This window comes from Delphinus delphis, chromosome 12 (assembly GCF_949987515.2).
Source record: "Delphinus delphis chromosome 12, mDelDel1.2, whole genome shotgun sequence".
NCBI classification, from domain to species: domain Eukaryota; kingdom Metazoa; phylum Chordata; class Mammalia; order Artiodactyla; family Delphinidae; genus Delphinus; species Delphinus delphis.
The window spans coordinates 10,267,563-10,287,946 of NC_082694.2; the positions used below are offsets into that span (position 1 = coordinate 10,267,563).

General features: G+C 61.1%; 2 protein-coding genes across 4 annotated transcripts; both read left to right on the forward strand.

Moving 5' to 3' along the window:
• The first annotated feature begins 451 nt into the window (after window positions 1–451).
• SEMA4C (semaphorin 4C) lies at window positions 452–9,989 on the forward strand. Of its 3 annotated transcripts, none has more exons than XM_060027686.1 (15): window positions 452–512; window positions 2,513–2,661; window positions 4,142–4,290; window positions 4,617–4,679; window positions 4,826–4,924; window positions 5,000–5,096; window positions 5,219–5,335; window positions 5,433–5,584; window positions 5,681–5,856; window positions 6,130–6,274; window positions 6,375–6,597; window positions 6,713–6,825; window positions 8,128–8,285; window positions 8,374–8,444; window positions 8,572–9,989. In XM_060027686.1, exons 2-15 carry the CDS (start codon window positions 2,553–2,555, stop codon window positions 9,399–9,401), a joined length of 2,502 nt encoding a protein of 833 aa, XP_059883669.1. In that variant the 5' UTR covers window positions 452–512; window positions 2,513–2,552; the 3' UTR covers window positions 9,402–9,989. The 3 variants fall into 3 exon arrangements, with proteins under 3 accessions (XP_059883669.1, XP_059883670.1, XP_059883668.1); XM_060027687.1 differs by having other exon boundaries at window positions 463–512; window positions 2,516–2,661; XM_060027685.1 differs by lacking the exon at window positions 452–512 and adding an exon at window positions 1,033–1,191 and having other exon boundaries at window positions 2,516–2,661.
• A 1,723-nt stretch (window positions 9,990–11,712) lies between these two features.
• On the forward strand, window positions 11,713–17,230 carry ANKRD39 (ankyrin repeat domain 39). Its single transcript, XM_060027688.1, has 4 exons — window positions 11,713–11,873; window positions 12,927–13,030; window positions 13,367–13,570; window positions 15,993–17,230. Exons 1-4 carry the CDS (start codon window positions 11,774–11,776, stop codon window positions 16,134–16,136), a joined length of 552 nt encoding a protein of 183 aa, XP_059883671.1. The 5' UTR covers window positions 11,713–11,773; the 3' UTR covers window positions 16,137–17,230.
• Window positions 17,231–20,384: the final 3,154 nt, after the last annotated feature.

Sequence of the window (20,384 nt, forward strand, 5' to 3'; positions counted from 1 at the left end):
TGCGCGGTTGGCCTTGGGGGACACTTCGGAAAGACCCGGTGAGTCCGACTCCCCAGTGCCAGGGCCAGGAGTCCCTCCCCCGCCCCACCTCCCGGCGCGGTGGCGCAGCTCGCGGCTGCAAGGCGCGGGGCGGCAGGGCACGGGGAGGGGCGGGGGTCCGAGCCCCCGGGCGGGGAGCGGGTAGGCGTGCGGGTCGCGGCGGGTCGCAGCCCCCTCCGGGGCGGGCCTTCGCGGCCCGCCCCCGACCTCCGTCGAGCCCCCCCGCCTGACGTCAGGGGGGAGGGGGCGGAGAGCCGCGGCCGCGGCGGAGAAAGAGCCGGCGCCCGCCGCGGTGGCGCGGGGAGCCCGAGCCCAGGGGCGCCGAGCCGAGCCGGGCCGAGGGGCGGTGGCAGAGGGGCAGCGGAGCTGGGCGGGCGGGCGCGCGCGGGCGGCGGCGGCGCGCGGGCAGGGGCGGACCGTGGTCGGAGCCGAACGCGAGGGCGGCGCCCAGGGATTCAAGCCGCGAAGAAGAGGTGAGTGAGGCCGGGTGTGCTTGGGATCGGAGCCAGGGGGTTCCGGGGTCGCCGCTTTGTCCCCCGACTCGGGCAGGGGACGCCGCACGCGCGAGGGACGGGGTCTGGGGGCTCAGGGAGGGGCGGCGGCGGGGACAGCTGTCCGCCCGAGCGCCGTTCTGCGCCCCCCGCGGGCTGCTTGGCGGGGGCTGGGGAGCAGGGAGAGCGGCGCCCGCCGCCACAGGGTCCGGAGGCGCGGACTGGTCAGGGGCAGCGGGGCTCAGGGAGCGGGGGTCCCTCGTGCAGTCCGGTCCGCGGCCGGGATCTTCTCCAGGCCCCCGAACTGCCCCTGGCTCCCCCACCCCCGACGGAAAGTTTGGGGCGGGCTTGGACGGAGGCCGATGTTGTGGGATCGGATTTCCCTGCCGCGGCCCCCCGGCCGCGCGCCCGCTCCGCTGGGGAGGCGGGCTGTCCTGGAAAGCCAGGCTCCTGAGCCGCGCCGCCCAGTCCCCGGCTGGAGCGCTAGCCCTGCAGCCGCGGGGGCGCCGTCCGCGGCCCGCCGCTCTGGGTGGGCAAGGGTGGGGGGCGCGCCGCCAGGAGCCCGCACCCCTCTACACACCCCCACCTCCGGGGCTGCTCCGGGGAGGAGCTGTGGCGGCAGAGCCTTGGAGCGCGCCGCGGGGTCCGGCCCGGGCCTGGGGTAAGGGGCCGAGGGAGGGCTGGGGGTGTGTTGGGGGACGGGGGTGGTGGTGAACGCATCTCCTGCGCCCCCCCCGCCCTTCCCGCGCTGGGTTACTGGGCCGACAGGGGGCGTCCGCAGGCCGGGCTCCGCCACGCTCCCAGCGCCGCCGCTTTGTTTGCCTTCAAATCCCCGAAGCTGGGGGAGGGGAGAATCCGGGGGGGCGGGGGGGACCCGGGACGGGGTCTTGGCGGGGACCCTTTGTTTTGGGGTGAGCATAGACCCAGCTTCTTTGTCTCTGTTCCCGGCAATGGAGGGCTGGAGCAGTGGAAATTAATCCAGATGGCCTGCCCTGGCCGGGGTCCTGGGGGCGCGATCTCTGAGTTGGGAAGGTTCGTCAAGACCGCGGGAGAGCGCAGCAGGCGCCGGCCCTGCTCGGGGCGCCCTCCGCGGTCCAGGAGGAACCCCCCTGGCGCTCCCCACCGGGTCCTCACTTCCCCCCAGCCCCCGCCTGAACGCGCTGCCGGGAGATCCCTGATGAGACCGGAGCCGGCTCCGTTGTTCCGCCGCCCCTCAGCCCTAGGGCTGGTGTCTCCTAGGATCCTGTGCGAGGAACAGGATGAGGCCCCGGTCATTTCCACGCCCATCCCACCCACTTCCTGCCTTCCTTCTTGGGCAACAAAGGGGCCTCGGGAAGCGGGGCCCCTCCAGCTCCCGGACCCACTTCAGCCCTGTGATGTGGAACGGGGTTTGGGGCTCTGCCCGGCCATTGTCTGCGCTGGGGGAGGCAAGAGGCTGGGGCCGGGACCCCCGCAGGCCTGATGCGCCGAGTCCTCCCTGGGGGTCTTTTCCAACCTCCTGCCCCACCGCATGCTTATCACCCTGCTGAGGGGTTTGCGTCTCAGAATTAGGTCTTGGAGCTGGCTGGAGCCCCAGTAGGGCCAGGTCCTGCCTCCAGAGGTTATTTTAAGAAATCTTTGAATCTATCAGGCCTGAGGCGGGGAGGGGGGTCCCCTTTTTATTTTCTTAAACAACTTCCTGTTGAAGAGAAGGAGTCGGGGAGGGCCCGGAGGTTGTCCGAGTGTCCAAGTGTCCGCTCTTGCAGCTGACTTAGCTCTCTCCCTCCCCCCAGGGAGACCCCATGGTCCCTTTGGAGGCTGTAGAGGCTGAGGCCAGGTGTCGGAGGGGACTAGGTCTCTGCTCCAAGGCCTGGGGCACGGGGGAGTCCTGGGGAGGATGGATCTGGTCTTCTGTCCTGTCGGTGCCTCCTGGTACGGCTTGTGTGGGCCCCCTTCCGGTCTGTTTTCTCTGGCTGTGATTCTGACCCTTTCTTTTCCCCCAGCAGGGCAGCTGGCCTGGAGCTAAGCGCCAGGGCGTGTGCCATGGCCATGCACTGGGCCGTCTGGCTGCTGGCAGTGGGACTGTGGGGCCTGGGCATTGGGGCTGAGGTGTGGTGGAACCTGGTGCCCCGGAAGACGGTATCTTCTGGGGGTGAGTGCCTGGAGGGCGGGGAGCGGGAGGCCAGGAGGGACTCCTGGGGGAAGAGGGGTGCTAAGGAATTGCCCTCTAGGACGTGCCAGCCGTATTCTGCAGTCGGGCTCAAGGCCCACTGATGTATGTGACACAGCTTACTGAGGAATGTGAGTGAGTGGCCCTAGGGACCCAGAACTGGTAGTCCAGGCCAGGACCTAGAGGATCCCTCCTGACACTTAGGACCTGGCTCAGCTGCCCCTGTTATACAAGAGAGAGTGACCATTCTGCATTACTCTCCCCATGCCTCACTTCTGGAATTATCGCGAGCACTGAGAGCCTAAAGAGAGAAACCTGGGTCAGGATGGGCATGAGGTGAAGGGTGTCACTGCCTGCACCCAAGTCTTTCCAGCTCTCTGCCCCCAGGAGCCCCCTTAGCAACCCTGATACAATAGACGTCCTGCTGCCCTGACACTCTGCTGTCTGGTGGCCCTAGAGTGGGGGGGGTGCGCACGCATGCACGTGCTCGCATGGGGGGACGGCAGACCTGACAGCCCTTCTGTGCTCACACACCTGTCTGCGGAGGTGATGTCAGGTGTTTGTATCATCTGTGTGCTCTGGGGGCCCAGGATGAGCTCACCTCCCACAGGCTCCTCTCCATGCTAATGAAGCCTTCCCTTGCCGGCCTGTGTCTGGGCCCGTCGTTTTCTCCAAAGAGTGAGGCTGGTTCAGAGGGACCCTGAGGACAGGTCGGCAGCTGTTCTGGGGGCTGACGTAGGAACCCTGTGACTACGCGAATACCATAGCGCACTGCTTGGCGGATGGCAACAGGGCTTCCCAGCCCTGAGGCTTCAGCACCATCTCTGGTCCCCAGCTTCTGGTTTCCGCTGACCTCCCTGGCCTGGCCTCCCAGCCCGATTCCATCTCCTGCCGTCCCTCCTCAGCCCATAGCCGGCTGTGCTTGTATCCCTAACAGCCCGGATTTGGGTCTCACTGGAGGGAAGGGTTTCCTAAGTCAAAGAAGTGCTCACAACTTCTGTCCGTCCTACCCTACTGGATCAGGGTCCAGGGCCTGGCTGGACCCTGGTGAGGGCAGCAGGCAGCAGAGCAAAGAAGGAAGCAGCAGCTGAGGAAGCTGGGAGGGGGGAGTGCTGCTGACCCTGAGAGTGAGAGCCGTCGGTCTGATGGCTTCCTCTGACCGGAAGCTGTGGCTGAGATATCCTTCCTTCCTCCTCCCCAGCCCAGATTTGCCTCCGCCCCGGCTGGGAAAGGCCAGGGAGGCCTGGATGGAGCTGTCAGAGCCAAAAGCCTGTTCAGAAAATGCCCTTTACTACCAGTCAGGGGGCTTGGCTGGCATCTGCCTGTGGGGTGCTAGCTCTAATGTGGGGACCAGGGGTGACCATCGCATAGAGGAGGGCTGATTTGGGGGTGGGGGGGCCTCCCAGAGTCCCAGGAAGGTCCGCTCACCCCATCCCTGCTCTTTCTGGCCTTGTCCCTGCAGAGCTGGCCACGGTGGTGCGGCGCTTCTCCCAGACGGGCATCCAGGACTTTCTGACGCTGACCTTGACCGAGCAGACCGGGCTCCTGTACGTAGGGGCCCGGGAGGCCCTGTTTGCCTTCAGCGTGGAGGCTCTGGAGCTGCAGGGAGTGGTGAGAGGTGGGGGAGCGGGAGGCACGCGGGGGTGAGAGAGGCAGGACCCGGAGGGGCTTTGCTTGGCCAGGCTGTCCCCTCGGCTCAGCTGCCCCCCACCCCATTCTCCTCGGTGAGCATGTTGCTTCCCCCGAGTCTGCAGCACTTACTGGGTCCACTGCGTTGGGGCAGCTGGGGCTTCTGACCTCTGCTGGAATAAGCTCCCAGAGAGTGGGGACCGTGTCTTCTCACTTGGCTTCCCCACGTTGCTGCCATGGGCCCTGCTAGTAGCACATGCTCAGTATGTACCTGTGACATTGCTGACGTGTCCCCTCCCTGCCCCCAGATCTCATGGGAGGCGCCAGCTGAGAAGAAGGCGGAGTGCACCCAGAAAGGGAAGAGTAACCAGGTGGGCGCTTGGGACACTGCTGGCAGGGGCGGGGGGCATGGTGCACACTCTTTCCCCAGAGCCCCCTTTGACCCAGTGCTGGTCTGGGTCCTTGTGTCCCCATGTCCGGGGCCCTCATACTTTAACTGACGCCTCTCTCTCCCCAGACGGAGTGTTTCAACTTCATCCGCTTCCTGCAGCCGTATAACGCATCCCACCTGTATGTCTGTGGTACCTACGCCTTCCAGCCCAAGTGCACCTACATTGTGAGTGCCGCTCCCCTCCCCCAGCCCCCTTGACCGATCCCCGTCGCCTTCTCATTGCCTCTTCCCTTCCCCTAGGACATGCTCACCTTCACCCTGGAGCGTGGCGAGTTCGAAGATGGCAAGGGGAAGTGTCCCTATGACCCAGTTAAGGGCCACACCGGCCTCCTTGTGGGTGAGTGGCTGTCCCGCTGCAGGTTGGGGGGTTCCCCCAGGACTTGTTCCCAGTCCGGGGCTGTGTGGCCTGAGTGCAACTGCACCTCGCTTCTGGTCCGGCTGACCCCCTGTCTCCCGTAGACGGGGAGCTGTACTCGGCCACGCTCAACAACTTCCTGGGCACAGAGCCCGTCATCCTGCGGATCATGGGGCCGCACCACGCCATGAAGACGGAGTACCTGGCCTTCTGGCTCAACGGTGAGCCCCGAGGAGCCGGCCAGCCAACCGGGCAGCCATGGGTGGGAAGCGCCGCGAGGGCCCAGCGCCCGGGCTGACCCTCCTCCGCTTCCCGCAGAACCGCATTTCGTGGGCTCCGCCTACATCCCGGAGAGCTTGGGCAGCTTCACGGGGGACGACGACAAGGTGTACTTCTTCTTCAGCGAGCGCGCCGTGGAATACGACTGCTACGCCGAGCAGGTGGTGGCCCGCGTGGCCCGAGTCTGCAAGGTACAGACGCCCCGCGGCGGGCGGCCCCGGGAGCGCGGCGGACGGCCCTGGGAGCCCGGCGGGGCTGACCGGCAGTGTCCCCTCGCTGTCCCCCAGGGTGACGTGGGGGGCGCGCGGACGCTGCAGAGGAAGTGGACCACGTTCCTGAAGGCGCGGCTGGTGTGCTCCGCGCCTGACTGGCAGCTCTACTTCAACCAGCTGCAGGCGCTGCATACCCTGCAGGACGCCTCCTGGCACAACACCACCTTCTTCGGGGTTTTTCGGGCGCGGTGGTGAGTTGGCTGGGAGCCCTTGGGGGTGGGGAGGAGCGGGTCCGCAGGCTGGGCCTGACAGGGACAGGCCCCGGGGGACGTCCAGGCGCCTGGCCCCTTTGCAAAGCCCCCCGCGGGAGGCGGGCCGTGCTCTGTCCCCGGTGGCACTTGGAGCCGCCGTCGCGTCACGTGGGCCCGTGACCTTCTTGTGCTTGGGCCCTGCCTTCCCGCTGCACGCCCGGAGCTGTGGTCGCCCCAGGCCTGACCCTGGGGGTCCCTCCCTTGCTGTGACAGGGGCGACATGGACCTGTCAGCAGTCTGTGAGTACAAGTTGGAAGAGATCCAGAGGGTGTTCGAGGGGCCCTACAAGGAGTACCATGAGCAAGCCCAAAAGTGGGGCCGCTACACCGACCCGGTACCCAGCCCGCGGCCCGGCTCGGTGAGTCATCCGGGGCAGGGGCGCGCTTGTGTCCTCCTCGCCAGTGCCCTTCCTGCCGGGCTGATAGCTCCCTCCTCTCCCTCCTCTCCCCCGCCCCCAGTGCATCAACAACTGGCACCGGCGCCACGGCTACACCAGTTCCCTGGAGCTGCCCGACAACACCCTCAACTTCATCAAGAAGCACCCGCTGATGGAGGAGCAGGTGGGGCCTCGGTGGGGCCGGCCCCTGCTGGTGAAGAAAGACGCCAACTTCACCCAGCTGGTGGCCGACCGGGTCACGGGGCTCGATGGAGCCACCTGTACAGTGCTGTTCATCGGCACAGGTGGGCCCAGGGGGCGCGGCAAGGCCGCTGGGGACTGGGCGGAGGCCTGTGTGCCCCGCGCGGGGAGAGCCTCTTGCTCTTTTCTTTACACCTGTCCTCCGCCACCCCCCCACAGGAGATGGCTGGCTGCTCAAGGCCGTGAGCCTGGGGCCCTGGGTCCACCTGATTGAGGAGCTGCAGGTGTTTGACCAGGAGCCAGTGGAAAGCCTGGTCCTGTCCCGGAGCAAGGTAGTAATCAGGCCCCACCCACCACTGTCCCCAGGCCACCCCTGGTCGTGTGCTTGGCCGGTACAGGGGTGGGGAGATGCCTGAGCCACCTCGGGTAGCTTGGGGCGGGTCCCAGGAATGAGAGCGCTAACGGAATCCGCGCTCTGCGGGCGTTATGTTTTCTATATAGCCTGGTCCTGGCAGCCGGGCGTTATGTTTTCTATATAGCCTGGTCCTGGCGGCCGGGCGTTATGTCTTCTATATAGCCTGGTCCTGGCAGCCGGGCGTTATGTTTCATATATAGCCTGGTCCTGGCGGGGCTGCGTTCCCAGAACGGGGCCGTGGCAGCTGCTCTGTGCGCTCTCTTCAGGCCCCTCGGGGTTGCGCTGTGCCTCTTCTCTGCCGGTGCCACTGTTGGCCCGGCCTTGTGCTGTGTCGGTTCGTGATGCCCTCGTGACGTCGCCTTGCCGACCGGCCCCGTTGCCCTCCAGCCCTGCCCCCTGCCTCCGGCGGCTTCAGCCGTTCCCCGAAGTGCTGCTCTCACTTCTGCTCTTGCTCTGCTCTCTTCTGGCGAACCTGTGGCACCTTCCCGCGCGCGCCTTTCACCACCTGTGGTGGCGGCTCAGGTTGTTTCTCCAGAACGTGGAATAATGGCAGAAACAAAGTCTGTGGTTGAAGAAACACACAAATTGGCAATCACCATTCAAACAGAGGAAAACGCCTTATGCTCTGCTGGTGCTATTGTGAGGCTGGCGGGCCCTGCGGAAACTGAACTTCCTGCGCTATTTATACTGTCCTGGAGTGAGTGAGTGAGTGAGTGTGTGTGTGTAGGGGGGTGTGTGTGTGTGTGTGTAGGGGTATGTGTGTGTAGGGGTGTGTGTGTAGGGGTGTGTGTGTGTAGGGGTGTGTGTGTGTAGGGATGTGTGTGTGTGTGTGTAGGAGGTGTGTGTGTGTAGGGGGTGTGTGTGTAGGGTGTGTGTGTGTGTAGGGGTGTGTGTGTAGGTGTGTGTGTAGGGGTGTGTGTGTGTGTAGGGGGTGTGTTTGTAGGGATGTGTGTGTGTAGGGGTGTGTGTGTGAGATTACATTTCTCAGCCTCACAGGTTCGCTGTTCCTTTCTAATAAGGTCACATCTGTAAGATGCTTAGGATTGCGTTTGGCCTGCAGTAAGCCCTCCGTGCATTCTCAGTCCTCAGATTTCCCTCCTCAGGACTTGAGCGCAGCCCCCTTTCTCTTTTGGGCCCCTTGTGCCCCCTGGCCAAGGTCTGAGCCGCCCCCAGGCCGTGTCCGGGCCTGGCTCACCCCCCTCCTGTGCTTCTCTGGCAGAAGCTGCTCTTTGCGGGCTCCCGCTCCCAGCTGGTCCAGCTGCCCCTGGCCGACTGCGTGAAGTACCGCTCCTGCGCTGACTGCGTGCTCGCTCGGGACCCCTACTGCGCCTGGAACGTCAACACCAGCCGCTGCACGGCCGTGGGCGGCCACTCCGGGTGAGTGGGGCTCTGCGCGTGCTGGGACCAGCAGGGAGGGGAGGGGGGCTAGAGCTGGGACGCTGATGGCCTCTGCTTCCCCCACCAGGTCCCTGCTGATCCAGCACGTGACAGTCTCAGACACCTCAAGCATCTGTAACTTCCGGGGCAGTAAGAAAGGTGAGCTGTCTTTTTTAGTCCCCCTCCCAGGGCGGTGGGCCTTGGGCCAGAGCTGAAGTGTCTGCATCCGCCCCCCGGCCTGGGTTTCCTGCACTGACTCTCTGCTCTGCTTTCTCTGCCGTTGCAGTCAGGCTCACGCCCAAAAACATCACGGTGGTGGCAGGCACAGACCTGGTGCTGCCCTGCCGCCTCTCCTCCAACCTCGCCCATGCCCGCTGGACCTTTGGGGGCCGGGAGCTGCCTGCAGAGCAGCCCGGCTCCTTCCTCTACGACGCCCGGCTGCAGGCCCTGGTGGTGATGGCCGCCCAGCCCCGCCACGCCGGGGCCTACCACTGCTTCTCGGAGGAGCAGGGGGCCCGGCTGGCTGCCGAAGGCTACCTGGTAGCAGTGGTGGCGGGCCCGTCAGTGACCCTGGAGGCCCGGGCCCCCCTGGAGAGCCTGGGGCTGGTGTGGCTGGCCGTGGTGGCCCTGGGGGCCGTGTGCCTTGTGCTGCTGCTGCTGGTTCTGTCCCTGCGCCGGCGGCTGCGGGAGGAGCTGGAGAAGGGCGCCAAGGCAGCCGAGAGGACCCTGGTGTACCCTCTGGAGCTGCCCAAGGAGCCCACCAGTCCCCCCTTCCGGCCCGGCCCCGAGACGGACGAGAAACTCTGGGACCCCGTGGGCTACTACTACTCGGACGGCTCCCTCAAGATCGTTCCTGGACACGCCCGGTGCCAGCCCGGCGGCGGGCCCCCCTCGCCGCCTCCTGGCATCCCCGGCCAGCCCCTGCCTTCTCCAACTCGACTCCACCTGGGGGGCGGGCGGAACTCCAATGCCAACGGATACGTGCGCTTACAGCTGGGAGGGGAGGACCGGGGCAGCCTCGGGCACCCGCTGCCCGAGCTCGCCGACGAGCTGAGACGCAAACTGCAGCAGCGCCAGCAGCTGCCGGACTCCAACCCCGAGGAGTCCTCGGTGTGAGGGTCCCCCTCCGGCGGGGCGGCGTGGGAGGCGCGGCTCCTACTTTGCACAGGCACCAGCTACCTCAGGGACATGGCACGGGCACCTGCTCTGCCCCGGACGGACCCTGCCCGGCACCGCCCGGCCATGAGGACCTGCTCTCTCAGCACGGGCACTGCCACTTGGTGTGGCTCACCGGGGCACCAGCCTCACAACAGAGGGCACCTTCCTCCTCTGTGAGGGGCTGTGAATCACAGACGCACGGGACCCCAGCAGCCAAAACCTTTCAAGGCGGAAGTTGGAGACGTGGGTGTGTTTGTGTACATACATGTGTGTCTGTGGACGTGTGCACGTATGTGTGTGTGGGTGTGTGACACAGTCTTCCTGTTTCTGTCAAGTCTTCCCTTGGCCTGGGGTCCTCCTGGTGGGTCACTGAAGCTATGAAGGGGAAGGGGTTGTATCACTTTGCCTCTCCTACCCCCACCTGTCCCCAGTTGGGGGGCAGCCATGTACATACGGGGGTGGGCTGGGCAGGGTGCTGTGCCCCTCTGGGGGAGTCCAGGGCTCTGGGGTGGGCCTGGTCCTACTCCCAGGGCTGTGAATGTTTTCAGGGTGGGGGGGGGGAGATGGAGCCTCCTGTGTGTTTGGGGGAAGGGTGGGAGGGGCCTCCCGCTTGGCCCTGGGATTCAGTGGTATTTTATACTTGTCCTCCCTGGCGGGGCTGGGAAAGGTGGTGTGGGGGGAGGGGGAGGGGGAGGGGAGGAGAGGGCGGGCATGCTGTGGACGCGGCACATCCTCTCCCAGCCCCAGGAGGAGGGCTTCTCACAGTGTAACTTATTGTGTCCCCACGTATTTATTTGTTGTAAATATTTGAGTATTTTTATATGGACAAATAAAATGGAGAAAATGAAACTTCCTGTCACGGAGATAAGACATTTGGGCCAAAACCTTCTGGGTGCCAAGAGGGAGACTCCCTGTGGGTTGAGTGGGGCTGGACTGCCCCCCTTCTCAGTCCTGGGGCAGCCTGCCTTTCCTTCAGTGGTCCCCCTCCTGCCTGTGCCCCTCTCTGGAGGGGGGACAGCCCAGGCGCCAATGTTTTCCCACAGTGGTGGTTCGGGCTGGGAGCCAGACCAGGGCCACAGCCTCTTGAGAGCCAGCCTTGGCTTCTGGCCAAAGGGAGAAGTCAGGGCATGGGGAGTAGAAGCAGGAGAGCGGGAGGGGCCTGGCTTCCCAGAACTCTGGGAAGGGGAAATGGGAGTGAGGGGGCCGAGGAGGGGAACTTCCTAGAAGCAGCTTAAGGTGGTGTGGGCTGGCTCGTGTGGGGATGGGGCTCCCAACCAACTTAAGGGAGGAAGGATGACTTTCAGCCTTTACCCTCCAGACTGTTAGCCCTGAACGCTCCAGCAACACACCATAGGGAACTTTCCCCGTTGCCACCCGGTGGGCACCAAGCCCCTGGCCTATGGAAGGAGCCGTGCAGGGCCCAGGTATTTGTAAGAAAAACAGGACCCCGCCTGGGTTCTATAATTCACGCCCACACACAGAGGCAGCCAGCCAGTCCTCTGTACCCTTGACCGGTCTGGGGGTGCCTGCTGTGGCTGGAATAGGCTGCTGCCCGGCGTCCTGCTGTTAAGAGAGGGCTGGCATCTGCTGACTTGAGCACGCTACGCTTCCCGCACGGTCACTAAGCCACAGCCCAGAGAATGTCTCGATACAAGAAGGTTGATTCGGTAAACTAGGTGCCCACTGTGGGGTTGAGGGTTCCAGGCCCTTTTCCCTGCCCCCCGGGCCTACGTGCAGGTGCTCCCAGCGGCAGGATAGGTCATGACTACCTGCCTCCCACGGGGTTTTGAAAAATGAGCAGGAGGGGCGAGAGGAGGGAGGGTGTCGCGCGGCCTTTCAAGTGGTCACCGCGCCGCCGCGGCGATCCGTCTTCCTGGGCCCGCGTGGTGGGGGAAAGAAGGGGGAAAGGACCTTAGGGTGCTCCCGGCGACCCCCTGCCCTTGGGGAGCCCGGTGGGACGAAGAGAACCTGGAAGGGCGCCACATAAACGCTCCCGACCCACCCCACCCCCGCCCCCCCTGGGTTCCAGCGGGCGCGCCCCGGCCTCCGCTTAGCCTGGGACGCCCTCGCGTGGCCGCTTCGGGCGGGCGCGGCCAGGCACCGCCCCCCCCAGGTCCAACCCCACCGCCGCGATTGGCTCCCGGGCTCAGACCCAGAAGCTTGATTGGTCGGCCCCGTGGCTCGTGCGGACGCCGAGTGGTCAGGCCAGGCGGGTGGGCAGCGCTGCGCCCGCCCCGCCCACCCCGCTCGCCGTGGCCGCGCCGGCGCCCGTGCCCGTGACCTTACCCGCGGCCGCGCCCGCCAGCGGGTGGGAGGGCGCGGAGGGTGACATGGCGGTGCCGCGGCCCTGCGCCGAAGACCCTTGCTGTTCCCGGCCCAGCGCGGCTCCCGGCGTGCAGCAGACGCTGGACGAGATGGACTTCGAGAGGGGTGAGGCGGGTGCGCGGCCCTACCGGCCCGGCGCCTTCCGGCGTCCCCAGGCCCCCAGGGCAGAGGAGGTGGCCGAAAACCGGGGCCCCGAGGGGGAGGCAGCCTGGGGACCTAGTCGGAGCGTTGGCGGGCGGTGGGCTCACCGCTCCCGCGTAGTGAGAGCCCGCCAGGGACCCGGCGGGAGCTCGGCATTAGAAACACCGGCTCGCGTGCAGGTCGGGAAACAGGCTTTGGTTTCAGGAACTTTCCCCAGTGGTGCGGCTGGGCCCGGCTCCTCACCTGGTGCGACCCTAGGACACCCAGCCCTGCTCCCGGGTCTGCTCCTAAGCAGCAGAGCCTGCAGCCAGGGTATTGCACCCACCCCGAGAGGATGGAGCTTCAGACCAGGGGGGCTGCGTGTGGGCACTGCAGGCGTGAGATACGACAGAGATGGCCTCGAGGCAGGCGATGTCATCCCTACCTGTGGGCTCAGCGGGGTAACTCTTTTGCCCCAGACTATCCTTGCTGCTGCACTCGCCACCCGCGGCTCTGTGCACAGAGCCTGGCTCTGTCTGGTTTCTCACCGTGCGCACGGCCGACTTTGCTCCAGACGCTGCTCGCTCAGGCGTTCCAGCCAAAGCCCCCTGAGTTGTGGGACGGTTCTGAGGACTCTCGGGATTCCGCAGATGGGGTGACTGTTCACAACTTTGGCTGTGGTTTTCACTTTGCGCTGGCACCTGGCAATGTCCTGTTCTTCCTTTTGACTGTGACTGTATATTCAAACATCTTAAACAGTACTTTATCCAACACTGGTGTGTTTGCAGTGGGAAGAAGGGTGACTGTGTCTGCCCAGTCTCCTGTCCTGGTTAGACAAGCCCCTTGTCTGTCTTGCTCCCAGCGATGTCGCCAGCACCCAGCACAGTCCTTGACACAGAGGAGGTGCTCGTGTTAATATTTGTTGAACCCATGAATTTCCATTTTATAGATGAGAAAACAAGAGGTCAGGAGGCAAAGGGAGCGCTGGAAGCCCCCAGTCATTCAGTGTTATTCAGTGCTCGGGTTGTCCTTCTGCAGGAATCTGGTCTGCAGCCCTGAACGGGGACCTGGGCCGAGTGAAGTATTTAATTCAGAAGGCAGCGGACCCCAGCCAGCCCGACTCCGCCGGCTACACGGCCCTGGTGAGCTGGGGATGAGCCTCACCGGCTTCCTGCTCCGTGGGGGTGGGGAGGGGATGATGTTTGCATTTTCTCTTCTCCCACCCTTCCTCCTCTCCCAGCAGGGTTTCTGTTTAAGCATCACGTGAACCTGGGTTTTTTTAATTAGCATAAGTGCTTTGCATTAGTTATTTAACTTCGTTCTCATAAGGATTCTGCGAGGTAGGAATGGTTATTATCCCCAGTTTACAGTGGCGGCAACTGAAGCTAGGAATGAAGGCTCACCCTGGTCACCCAGGTGCTGGAGGGGGCACCCCCCGCCGCGGTTCTGCCCCCTGACCCCGGCTCTGTTCCCCACAGCACTATGCCAGCCGCAACGGGCACTATGCCGTGTGCCAGTTCCTGCTGGAGAGCGGGGCCAAGTGTGATGCCCAGACCCACGGGGGAGCCACCGCTCTGCACCGGGCCAGCTACTGTGGGCACACGGACATCGCCCGGCTCCTGCTGTCGCACGGCTCCAATCCCAGGCTGGTGGACGACGACGGCATGACCAGTCTGCACAAGGTGGGTCCCCTCTTGGAAGTTTCACAGGTTGCAAGAACCTGTCTTCTCTCATTAGAAAAGTTATAATATGGGACTTCCCTGGCCGTCCAGTGGTTAGGACTCCGCGCTTTCACTGCTGTGGGCCCAGGTTCAGTCGCTGGTTGGGGAACTAAGATCCCACAAGGCGTGGCCAAAAATAAAAAAGTAAAAGTTATAATGCGTTCACTGTAGAAAACATGGGGAAAACGGAAAAGCATAAAGTAGAAAATTGAAATCGTTTGTAACCTCGGTGCTCACCTCTCGTCACTTTAGGATTAACGTATAATTTTCCAGCATGTCTCCTGCGCACATAAATTAGAACTAAACGTATGGCGTCATTTTCTTTTTCTTCCCCTTAATGATGTGTCCTCAATGCTTTTCCACGGAGTTTTCTGAAACTTGCACCCACTCTTGCCTATCCCTCTAGTCTGCTTTCCACGCTGTGATCGAAGTGATCATTTAATTAAATGTTTTCTGACTAGAAACACCTACCCGCTGTGAACGGTTTGAGGAGTACAGAATGTCTCCCGTGGACACAAGTTTCCCTCCCCGCCCCCCACCCCTGGTCCCTTAGTCTCCCTTCCCTCCCTTAAGGCATCCGCTTTTACCGGTTTCTCGTGCATCTTTGAGACGCAGTTGACACATACTTACGGCCTATGTGTGCAAACCTGTTCCTCCCTTAGCCCCACTGATCTTCTCCCAGAGTGATGGTTTAAAAAGCACTTCTGACCACGCCACGCCTTCGAGTCCTTCGGAGGCTTGCTTTTACCAAGTCCTTACGCTGCTGTACAGGCCCTCTGGGGTCAGCCCCTGCCTACCTGCCAGCTTGCCCTTGCCCCGCTAGTCGTCTTCAGTTTCTTGAACCTGCTTCTCTATCACTTGCAGGCCATAGAGCACATCTCTCCCCATCCGGATGCCTCACATCACCCTTTTCCCTCTGACTAGCGTCTGTCCTTCCTTCTGGCTTGCAGCTTCTACATCGTGCCCTCAGAGAGCCTTCCCGTTTCCTCAGAGGACAGCTCTTGCACCTGGATGCCCGGAAGCACTCTGTGCTCCACTTCTGACTCTTCTCCCCCTTGAAATTCCCTGTGTGAGCTCCGTCTCACTGGAGGCAGCTGGGATTGGTCCTGTTTCCTGCCGTGGCCTCAGCACTGAGCTCAGGTGCTGAGTGAGCAGCTGGGGGTTGTTTCGTTTTGAGACCCTTGCTGGTTGGAAAGGCGGGTTGTTCGTTTCTCTGTGGTCTAAACTGGTGTTGGCTTGAGTGTTTCACTGCCACGGCTCACATGATGGGTGTTGATAGGCAGGACACTGCCATGGATGGACCTAGCTGGTGTCACCCGCACTTGCGGCATTCTCGAGAAATTGAGGGAATGCATGTGTGTGAGGAATGTGAATCGTCCCTTCCTTCCAGCTTACTTGCCTCCCTCCCTTGCTTCCTTCTGCAAACATTGGCACTTCCTTTTGCCAGAAATTATTTGGAATTCATCTTACAACTGCTCACAACACGCTATTGCCTGAGTTGAAGCAGTAAAATAGGGAATCCCAGGTCTGTACTCATCAAGATAATATTTATGCTGAATAAAGATTTAGATTCGAATTTGAGATGGTGTTTGGTACTAACATTAACTTTGATACCTTTCAGGAGCCCCCGTAGCCCTTTGTCTCTTGGGAGGAGTAGGGAATATAGTGATACAACATAGCTATTGAGAGTTCAGACTTTGAGGTCAGACAGACCTGGCTTAGAATTCCCCATGCTGCCGCATTAGCTCTGTGACCTAGGGCGAGTTACTCAACTTTTATAAGCCTCAGTTTTTTCGTCTATAAAGTGGAAATAATGATACTTCCTACCTCTGATGGTTATTATAAAAGTTAAGTAAGATAATCTATGTAAATCACTTAACACTTCTCTTTTGGAGGATGTAGGTTAGAAATTGACATCCAGATTGGGATCGTTGATCTCCGAGGGGACGAGGAGAAAGCTGGGTACTGGGCCTGTTTCTCTCCGCTCATCTGAAAGTTCCCAGAGGGCAGGGGCCGTGTCTGATGTGTCTTGTGCCCACGGCACCCAGCACCCTATAGACAATCGGAATGTTTGTAAAGGTGCTTAGAGATCCAAGGTTCTGTCCTTGTTCTTAATGTGCAGGCCTGGGCAAAGAAGCATGGCCACTGAGCAGAGGACACAAGGAAGAAAAGCTGAAGCTGACTGCCCAAGTGGCACCAGGGTGCCCCGCCACCCTGCAGCACGTCACTGCAGTTTGGCAGGGGTTAGGGGAAACCGGCTCAGACGGCCAGCGCCTCCATTTCCGTGAGACCTTTTCTCGGACTAAAAGGGCCCCAGAAGTGGAGCAAGAAAGAACAGGGCCCAGTGGGGTACGGCTTTTGATCCGGGCCTCTCTCCCCACAGGCCGCCGAGAAGGGTCACGTGGACATTTGCTCCCTCCTCTTGCAACACAGCCCAGCCCTGAAGGCCATCCGGGACCGGAAGGCACGACTCGCCTGTGACCTGCTGCCCTGTAACAGCGACCTGCGGGACCTGCTGGCCAGCTGAGTCTCCCCGCTCCTGTCACGGGCTGCATGTGGGGTACACGGACTAGCCCTCCAAGCCCCCGCCTCAGTCAGCGCCTGAGTCGCAGGGTGGGATCCTGAGGCTGGAGGACCCTGGAAGAGCCCCATTCTGGCCACTGGGGAAGCAAGGGTGGCGACTTGGTGGGGCTGCCAGTACTCCAGCCTGGACAGGTGACCGTATTCTAAATTAGTTCATGTGGAAACATCTCTCCGTTTGGAAAAAATAAAGTTATATCCTTACCTCATCCCACGCACAAGAATAAATTTCGAGCAAAGACCCGAATCTGAAGATACAAAAGTATGTAAGCATGAGAAGAAACTGTGGAATATGTGACAAATGAACAGCTGCTTTCTAGCCAAGTGACCTTGGTACAAGTCACTTTACCCATCTGTCCGGCGTCCTCATTTTCTTTTTTTGCCTCGCGGCACGCAGGATCTTAATTCCCCTGACCAGGGATCAAACCCGTGCCCCCTGCAGTGGAAGCACAGTCTTAACCACTGGACCGCCAGGGAAGTCCCCTGCGTCCTCATCTCTTAAGGTGGGAGTGACTACAGTGGGGCTGCCTCGGAGTCCACATGGGGGTGAGACGAGTGAATATCTGGGGAGTGCTGGGGAGGGTGCCCGGCACCGTGTGGGCAGTGTATGGGAGCTCCCACCTCTCTAGAACCTGACCAGCACTTGTGTTTATAGTAATTTCATTCATTTCAACCATCTGATAGACTACACAGTGCTGCTGTTCGGTTGCATCGCTAATTGCTGGTGAGGTTGAACGCGTCTTCTGTGACCTTCCTGTCCGTACCCTTTGTCCATCTAAAATTGTTCTCTTTTTCGATTCATAGGAGTTAGTTCTGTATGCTGGATATTGATCCTTTGTTATGTATATATGTACATAATTATATCTCTTTTTTCTTTTCTCTTTGATGCTGTTCCTTGTCTTAACTGTGTTTGTTTTTATCTGTTCATGGAAATTGGTTACCGCCGGTGTGGACGGCAGTTTGGCAATATCTATTAAAATTTAATTGAATGGGGCCAATACATTGATTTCTCTGTAGGTCCCTAGAGAAATATTCATCTGTGTGCACAAAGATGTTTGCTTTTGGGGTTTTTTTTTTTTTTGCCTCACTGAGCGGTTTGCGGGATCTTCGTTCCCCGACCAAGGATCGAACCCATGCCCCCTGCAGTGGAAGCGCTGAGTCCTAACCACTGGACCGCCAGGGAAGTCCCCAAAGATGTTTATTTACAGAGGCATTTTCAAAAATTTGGATTGGAGCATGGGGTGTAACGTAAAAAAAAAAAAAAAAAAATGCAGAGATAACCTAGGTGTTTGCAGCAGGGGGACGGCGAGGTTCTAGCACTTTGAGCGCAGCGTACGCTAATGTGGAGAGTGCTGAGTCGTGATGACGTAAAGTATGGAGAAACATGTAGGTGCGTACACACAACACACAGGAGGAGCGTGAGGAAGCTGTGTGTTAAACTGTACCCATGGCTTCCCCGGGCTCCACGGCAAGAGTACTTAACCAAGGGTGTCCTGAGCTTCATTTGCTATGTTTGGAGTTTTTACCAGGAGTACGTTTTTTCTTTGATAAGTTATACCAGTATTAAGTTACTACCAATTAGTTTCATGTGAATACCAGGAAGTCTTCTGCTGAGAATTTCTGATGCAGCCTGTCGGTGCCCCCGCCCTCGAACGTTGGAGGAGAGGAGTCTGTGTGGCAGGCAGTGGAGTCCAGAGCTGAAGTCCTGCTTGTTCTCGTCGGTTTCCCCTCACTCTCCTCCAGGTAACCGTTTCCCTCCTCAGGACCACCGGCAAGAATCACCTTTGACAGAAACACCCTGGAGCATAAGGATGGGGTTTCTCTCAAAAGCTCGGGGCTCGGGCTTCCCCGGTGGCTCAGTGGTTGAGGGTCTACCTGCCGATGCAGGGGACGTGGGTTCGTGCCCCGGTCCGGGAGGGTCCCGCGTGCCGCGGAGCGGCTGGGCCCGTGAGCCGTGGCCGCTGGGCTTGGAAGCAGTCACCAAGAAGCCAGCTGTGGTGGGGCCCTGGGCCGCCCTGGATCCACGGTTCTCCCTCGCGCTGGCTCGTCCTGGTCATCCCTGCTCATGTTGCTCCAGGAAATCTGAGAGCTAGTGAATAAGACTCCAGGATCCGAGTGACACAAGCAATCAGATTGCCCTTCAAAGGTCAAGGCAGAATTCAAGGCACAGCTGGGTGGAAGTCGTGCTTGGTGTCTGAGGGAGAATTAGGAAGTTTGGCTTTGGTAGCTGCAGACTGATTGCTTTGCAACTGGATTAGTGGTTAACGTTCGTACTTGGACCTGCAGCGGATCTGAACCCCACCTTCCTGGCGAAGGGCATCTCCGTGCCCAGGTCCACCACCAGGTCCCTGGTGGGGGACGTGCGTGTCGGCCGTGGGAGGCTCTTCAAGAGGCATGAGGGGCTGATGACGGGCTGGGCTTGGCTCCTGATGGTGGCCTAGCTTAATCGTCGACCTTGACCGTCACAGTGGTGAGGGAGCAGGGTGGGTGTCTGGGGAAGGAAACCACCACCAAGAGCAGCCCAGGCGGCCTGGCAACTGGCCGGGGGTTGGGAAGTCCCTCGGTCTCCTCCTGTAGCAGCCGGGAAGCGTCTCGAGGCAGAGGTCGGCCCCTTGCGTCTGTGCTTTAGGGGTCCTCTCTAGGAGTCTTTTTGCCGCGGCAGTTGGGCCGCGTCTCCCAGGGTCTCAGGCAGCCAGACCTACAGCAACGTGGCGGCTCACTTCTTTTTCTCCAGGGCATCTGCACTTAGGAGAATGGGAGCCGTTTCCCCCGGAACCTGGGCTGGTGGCCCAGCGCCCAGGATGTGTGTTTATTGGTTGAATCACTTCTGAGTAGGTGCGGGGGGGATGGCACAGGTGCAGGATGGGGGGTGTCTGAGGATGCAACTGACTCAGCTCAAAACAGCTCTTTCTCCCGTGCCCGCAGTGGGCTGTGTGCTCACACCGGTACTTTGGTGGGTGTTACGGAGCCACGGAGTTGCCTGGCGGGGGCCCGAGCCTCTGCCCTGCCCCCGCCCCCCGGCCCCCGACAGCTCTCCTATAAAAGGGCTGAGCTGCTCGGCTCTTCTCACTGGGGGCGTGACGAGCAGGGGAGGGGCCATGGACTTCGTCAGCATCCAGCAGTTGGTGAGGACGTGCAGCGGAGGCCGGGCAGTGGTCTGGGCACCCCCAGACCGTCTCAGCAGAACGCGGAGGCCGGGCAGCTCCTTTCTGGTGCCTGAGGAGGTTTTGGGAGTAGAAACCTGTAGTACTTTTCCGGCCTGTCTGCCTAGTTCTCGTGTGAGGTGGTGAGGGGCCAAGGAGCAAGAGAGAGACACGGTGAGAAAGGCGTCTGGCGATGGTAGACGAGAAAATCCTTGAGTGTAGTGGGTTTTGCCCTGGACTGTGTTGGCCAAAGAGGAACGGGAAGCGGCAGGTCACCCCGGAAGACACAAGTGTGGCTGGGTGCTGGCTGAGCTCAGTTGCGTTGATGGTCTTTGCTGGGGAAATGGTCTGGAGGGTCTGGCTGCCTTGGCTGGGGACAAGGAGGAGGGCGCTCGAGTTCCCTGGGCAGCGAGAGAAGCAGGCACACCAGGGACACTCTGGGACGTCTGTTGTGAGGGATGGGGCATGGAGGGTAGCGAGGCCCAGGGTGTCACTTTGCCCCACAAGCCCCACTGCGGGCCAGGGCCCTGCTGGCCGCAGCCCAGGACAGCCGCTGCTGGGAGGCGGGTTGCAGGGCCCAGGAAGTGTTAGGCTGCCTGAGTTTGCTTTAGAAGGGAATGGAATGTAGTTCTACGTGGCTAGAAGCCCTAGGCTCTGCCATCGTATCATTCCAGCCTTTTCTCTCCCCTCAACGTGCTTATTCCTCAGGGCTCCCTAGCGCTGAATCACGGGGCTGGGGGCCAGGGGAGGAAGAAAAGAATGGACCATTGTTTGGTGGGTTCTGCCCTAAGCACAGCACCGGTAGTCATTTCATTTTTATAGCTCCAAGACGTAAGTGCTAGTTTTACCCCATTTTATTATGAAGAAACATAGCTTCATGAAGAGCCAAAATTTGAATGTAGGAATTCAGAATTTTATCCGGGAGGCATCTCCTCTGTCCCCCCGGGCTTGGGGTCAGGTGGCAGTGTGGTGTGATCGGGTAGGAATGTAAGGAAAACAACCCACGAGGGAGGCCCTGAGCTCACCTGGACACAGCCCAGCAGCATAAATAG

Coding starts and splice junctions, on each gene's coding strand:
- SEMA4C (XM_060027686.1), top strand. CDS start 2,553: ATGGCCATGCACTGGGCCGTCTGGCTGCTGGCAGTGGGACTGTGGGGC. Junction 2,662..4,141: donor GAAGACGGTATCTTCTGGGG/GTGAGTGCCTGG, acceptor TTGTCCCTGCAG/AGCTGGCCACGGTGGTGCGG. Junction 8,286..8,373: donor GCCGTGGGCGGCCACTCCGG/GTGAGTGGGGCT, acceptor TTCCCCCACCAG/GTCCCTGCTGATCCAGCACG.
- ANKRD39 (XM_060027688.1), top strand. CDS start 11,774: ATGGCGGTGCCGCGGCCCTGCGCCGAAGACCCTTGCTGTTCCCGGCCC. Junction 13,031..13,366: donor CCGCCGGCTACACGGCCCTG/GTGAGCTGGGGA, acceptor TGTTCCCCACAG/CACTATGCCAGCCGCAACGG. Junction 13,571..15,992: donor GCATGACCAGTCTGCACAAG/GTGGGTCCCCTC, acceptor CTCTCCCCACAG/GCCGCCGAGAAGGGTCACGT.